We start from the raw sequence: 5670 nt of genomic DNA, 5'->3' as shown, positions 1-5670 counted from the left end.
TCAGCTCAAGGCTAGCACTCTACTACTTGATCCACAGCGCCACTTCTGGCTTTTTTTTTCTGCTTATGTGGTGCTGAGGAATTGAACCCAGGGCCTCATGCATGCAAGGCAAGTGCTCTACTACTGAGCCACCTTCCCAGCCCACTGTGTGATTTTTTTTTATATTGACCTCCAGTTGTTTTATGTATTTGTCAGGCTTATTCAGAGAAGTTGGGCAATGCTACCTGTTAGGCCAGGGATTCATTACTTTTAAGTCGTTGTAGAACATAGCTGACTTACATTAGAAAGGTTTAAAGGTCTGTGTATTACAAGAAAAGAACAGTGTATCTATATTAAAATGTACAGTAGTAGAAAGTCATATGTTTGATTCCTTGAATTTTTTTTGGGGGGGGTACTGGGGTTGAACTCAGGGTGTCTTGCTAAGCCAGGCAGTGGTTCTACCACTGGAATCACACCTCCAGCCCTGAAAGTCATATATTTGAACACTGGTTTAAGTCATTCTTTCCAGTTTGTCATGCTTCATTATCAAGAACTCACTAGCAAGCCTGTGGAGCCAAAACTAGCATGTTTCAGACTGTTTAGCTTAGTTTTAAGGTTAAGGCTCCTTACCAGGATGCTAAGTAAAGCTTAATATACACATTAACCTGCTAGGGCAAAGGATCTTGGGTTAATATCTGTTTGCCACGAGACACACATGAGCCATTCACTTTTCATTCTTAACTTCCAGTAAACTGGCTCTTCCTGGTATTTTGGATAAAGGTAGTCTCTGGATGAATACTTCAAGGCTATTCTATCGCGATTCTCACATTGTTTCCATCAAAATGGAGCTAGTACATACACGGCAAACAGGTTTTCCGTTTCTGCTATTCCACAGGCTAGTGTCACCTCAGAGTGCAGGTCTGCAGTCATGTATCCACACAAGTGCTTCTCTTGGCATTTACCGGAAATGGGAGAAGAAGAATAAAATTGTTTACCCTCCACAGCTGCCTGGAGAGCCTCGGAGACCAGCAGTAGGTTTGTGGGTAGAACTGACCCCTTAATTTTGGCAAGGGCTCGTATTTATTTATCTTTTTAGCTTTTCTTTACTTTTTGGGGTTTTATTTTTTTTAAGGGGGGAGGGTTACTGTTCTTCAGCTTTTCTGCTCAAGGCTAGAGCTCTTACCACCTGAGCCATACAGCTCCAGTCTCAATTGCTACAACTTTAAACAGAACGTAAAGTCTAATCAGCTTGTTTATTTGTTTATTTATTTTGGAGTTTGTCGTGGGGCCTGAACTCTGAGCCTGGGTACTGTCCCTGAGTTTTCAGCTCAAGGCACGCACTCTACTACTTGAGCCACAGAGCCACTTCAGTTTTGTGGTGGTTTATTGGAGATAAAGTGTCTCATAGACTTTCCCTTCTGGGCTGGCTTTGAACCATGATCCTCAGATCTTATCCTCCTTAGTAGCTAGGATTACAGGCGTGAGCCACTGGCACCCAGCTCAGCTAATTGTTTTTAAGGTTCTTTCTTCTAAATTTTTTTACTATTCCTGTGGATAGAAATGTTGCACCTGTTGGCACAAATTAGCTGTTTCATGGTTTCTGTTTCTTCCTTAGTAAACTTATAGTAAGACTTAAAAATAAATAAAACGTCATTGAGGTTGGAGATGTGACTCAGATGGTAACGTGCTAGCCAATGAGCGAAAGAAAGCATCACATAATGAGATTGAGTCCCAGTCTTGGATTAACAAACCAAACAAAAGAAAAGCAACAAAAAACTCACAACTTTGTCAGGGAAAAAAAGTCTCCAAATATTTCATAGTGTTTTTATTTTATGTGGGAGCATTTTCATTAGGAATTTTGGTAAGCTTACTAAAGTTGGCTTGTTTTTCTTTTCCCATCCTTTTTGCTTTAAGGAAATCTACCACTGTCGAAGACAAATTAAATACAGTAAAGACAAGATGTGGTATCTGGCAAAATTGGTAAGCTAGAATGATTTATTATATAATTCTAAGAAAAATTATAAATTGTACCAGTATTTAAACTATGAAAGCTATTTTCCCATTCCCCCCCAAAGTGGAGCATGTAATTATATATGTTCAAATAATTAGTAGGTTATCAAAATATTATTTTCCAATACAAATATGATTTTGCTTTTTTTTGGCCTATGCACTGTTCATGAGCTTCTTTTGCTCAAGGTTAATTTAGTGCTCTACCACTGAGTCACAGCGCCACTTCCAGCTTTTTCTGTGTATGTATTACTGAGGAATGGAACCCAGGGCTTCATGCATGCTAATCAAGCCATATTCCTAGCCCTCTCACTTTCTTTTTTGTTCAAACCTGGTGCTCTACCACTTGAGCCACAGCTCCACTTCTGGCTTTTTGGTCATTAATTGGAGATATGAATCTCATGGAGGGCTGGAAAGGTGGCTCAGTGTTGGGTGCTTGCTTTGCATGCATGAGGAGGTGGGTTCAATTCCTCAGCACCACATAAACAGAAAAGCCTGAAGTGGCGCTGTGGCTCAAGCGGTAGAACGCTAATATTGAGCTGAAGAGCTGAGGGTCAGCGCCCAGGCCCAGAGTTCAGGCCTCACGACTGGACCTCCCCCCCCCCCCAAAAAAAAAAAGAAGCTCATGGACTTAACATCCTGGGCTGGCTTGAACCATGCTCCTAATATTTTAGCCTCCTGGGTAGCTAGGATTATAGACATGAGCCACTGGCACCTGGCAAGAGATATTTAAGAGTAATCAGGAGTCTGGCTATACCCAGAAAATCTAGAAGACTTACTTATCTGTCAAAGTTAATTCAACCTATTTTAGAGTTTTCTTTTTGTTCCCTCCTTAGGAAGGGAAGTTAATAGATGAAGAGAGAGAAAAGCAGGAAACATAAATGCACTCCGTGTATTTATTCTACAAGAAGAGGTGCTTTAAGTACTAGTGTGCTTGCTGATAGCCTGTGGTCGCTCTTAGTCATGTTTGTGCTCTTTAAATATTAGTGAAACTATCTGGGTTTTATGTTTATTTTTTATTTTTCGTTGGTTGTGGGGCTTGAACTCTAGACCTGGGCACTGTCCCTGAGCTCAGCTCAAGGCAAGTACTCTATCACTTGAGCTACAGCACTACTTCCAGTTTTCTGGTGGTTAATTGGAGATAAAGAATTTGACAGACTTTCCTGCCCAGGCTGTCTTTGAACCACAATCCTCAAATCTTATCCTGAGTAGCTAGGATTATAGGTGTGAGCCACTAGCACCCGGCTAGGTTTAAAATGTCTGATTAAAAAATTACTATTATGGGGCTGGGAAGGTGGCTCAGTGGTAGAGCGCTTGCCTTGCATGCATGAAGCCCTGGGTTTGATTCCTCAGCACCACATAAGCAGAAAAAAAAAAAGCTGGAAGTGGCGCTGTTGCTCAAGTGGTAGAGCGCTAGCCTTGAGCTGGAGAGCTGAGGGACAGTGTGCCCAGGCCCAGAGTTCAGGCCCTACAACCAACTAGCCCCCCCCCCAAAAAAAAATACTATGATTATTTGTTTATTTCTGGTATCAATACTGGGGCTTGCCTGAGTGGCTTTCCCTTACTTTTTCAGTCAAGCCTGCTACTCTGCTACTTGAGCCAGAGCTCCACTTCTGGCTTTTTGCTTGTTAATTGGAGATAAGAGTCTCATGTACATTTCTGTGTAGGCTGGTTTTAAGCCATGATTCTCAGATCTCAGCTTCCTGAATAACTAGGATTACAGGCTTGCAGCACAGATCCACAGCAAAATAATATTCTCTTACCTTACATTAGTTAATATGGGGAGGATTTCACGGTTACATTTCCACATGTTCTAATCAGTCTTACCCTACCTATTAGTAACCCAAAATGTTTGCTTTTTAACTTGAAGAGGATGGTATCTCTTGTGAAACTTGGTGTTTTTTGCTTGGGTTTAATTCATTGATCAGACCTTAGATTGTGGATGAGCTTTACTTTTTGTTGGCGAAGGAACGTTTGATTTGTAGATGAGTTTGTTTATTGACTCTTTTGTCTGTCAACCTTTAATTCTAGATACGAGGAATGTCTATTGACCAGGCTCTGGCTCAGTTGGAATTCAGTGATAAAAAGGGCGCCCAAATAATTAAAGAGGTAATAAGCTTGTAAGATTTGGGGGTTGAGGGAGACAGGCATATACAGCTACCTTGCAAGTGTTAATAAGCTCAGTCTGAATTGTGAATTCTGTATTTTTTGGTGGTAATATATACTGTGCCTTAGCCATTGTTATTTGAGAAGGAAGTTCATGGAATACTCCTCTTCAGAACTTTTATCATTTGACAATCACTTTATTTTTTTATTTTTTATTTTTTTGGGTCCCGTCGTGGGGCCTGAACTCTGGGCCTGGGTGCTGTCCCTCAGCTCTTCAGCTCAAGGCTAGAGCTCTTACCACCTGAGCCATACAGCTCCAGTCTCAATTGCTACAACTTTAAACAGAACGTAAAGTCTAATCAGCTTGTTTATTTGTTTATTTATTTTGGAGTTTGTCGTGGGGCCTGAACTCTGAGCCTGGGTACTGTCCCTGAGTTTTCAGCTCAAGGCACGCACTCTACTACTTGAGCCACAGAGCCACTTCAGTTTTGTGGTGGTTTATTGGAGATAAAGTGTCTCATAGACTTTCCCTTCTGGGCTGGCTTTGAACCATGATCCTCAGATCTTATCCTCCTTAGTAGCTAGGATTACAGGCGTGAGCCACTGGCACCCAGCTCAGCTAATTGTTTTTAAGGTTCTTTCTTCTAAATTTTTTTACTATTCCTGTGGATAGAAATGTTGCACCTGTTGGCACAAATTAGCTGTTTCATGGTTTCTGTTTCTTCCTTAGTAAACTTATAGTAAGACTTAAAAATAAATAAAACGTCATTGAGGTTGGAGATGTGACTCAGATGGTAACGTGCTAGCCAATGAGCGAAAGAAAGCATCACATAATGAGATTGAGTCCCAGTCTTGGATTAACAAACCAAACAAAAGAAAAGCAACAAAAAACTCACAACTTTGTCAGGGAAAAAAAGTCTCCAAATATTTCATAGTGTTTTTATTTTATGTGGGAGCATTTTCATTAGGAATTTTGGTAAGCTTACTAAAGTTGGCTTGTTTTTCTTTTCCCATCCTTTTTGCTTTAAGGAAATCTACCACTGTCGAAGACAAATTAAATACAGTAAAGACAAGATGTGGTATCTGGCAAAATTGGTAAGCTAGAATGATTTATTATATAATTCTAAGAAAAATTATAAATTGTACCAGTATTTAAACTATGAAAGCTATTTTCCCATTCCCCCCCAAAGTGGAGCATGTAATTATATATGTTCAAATAATTAGTAGGTTATCAAAATATTATTTTCCAATACAAATATGATTTTGCTTTTTTTTGGCCTATGCACTGTTCATGAGCTTCTTTTGCTCAAGGTTAATTTAGTGCTCTACCACTGAGTCACAGCGCCACTTCCAGCTTTTTCTGTGTATGTATTACTGAGGAATGGAACCCAGGGCTTCATGCATGCTAATCAAGCCATATTCCTAGCCCTCTCACTTTCTTTTTTGTTCAAACCTGGTGCTCTACCACTTGAGCCACAGCTCCACTTCTGGCTTTTTGGTCATTAATTGGAGATATGAATCTCATGGAGGGCTGGAAAGGTGGCTCAGTGGTAGAGTGCTTGCTTTGCATGCATGAGG

General features: G+C 40.5%; 1 protein-coding gene across 1 annotated transcript in view; it reads left to right on the top strand.

The window, feature by feature from the left end:
- The first annotated feature begins 440 nt into the window (after positions 1-440).
- Positions 441-5670, top strand: part of Mrpl22 (mitochondrial ribosomal protein L22) — a 7461-nt gene continuing 2231 nt past the window's right edge. Inside the window, 4 exon segments of the mRNA XM_013030866.1 lie at positions 441-1010; positions 1894-1959; positions 4018-4154; positions 4456-4466. Coding sequence (XP_012886320.1) covers positions 771-1010; positions 1894-1959; positions 4018-4154; positions 4456-4466 — 454 coding nt within the window. The 5' untranslated portion in view covers positions 441-770.

This window comes from Dipodomys ordii, unplaced genomic scaffold (genome assembly GCF_000151885.1).
Source record: "Dipodomys ordii isolate 6190 unplaced genomic scaffold, Dord_2.0 Scaffold135, whole genome shotgun sequence".
Taxonomy (NCBI): Eukaryota; Metazoa; Chordata; class Mammalia; order Rodentia; family Heteromyidae; genus Dipodomys; species Dipodomys ordii.
The sequence above is the reverse complement of the archived record's forward strand: the minus strand, read 5'-3'. Positions and strand labels throughout refer to the sequence as shown.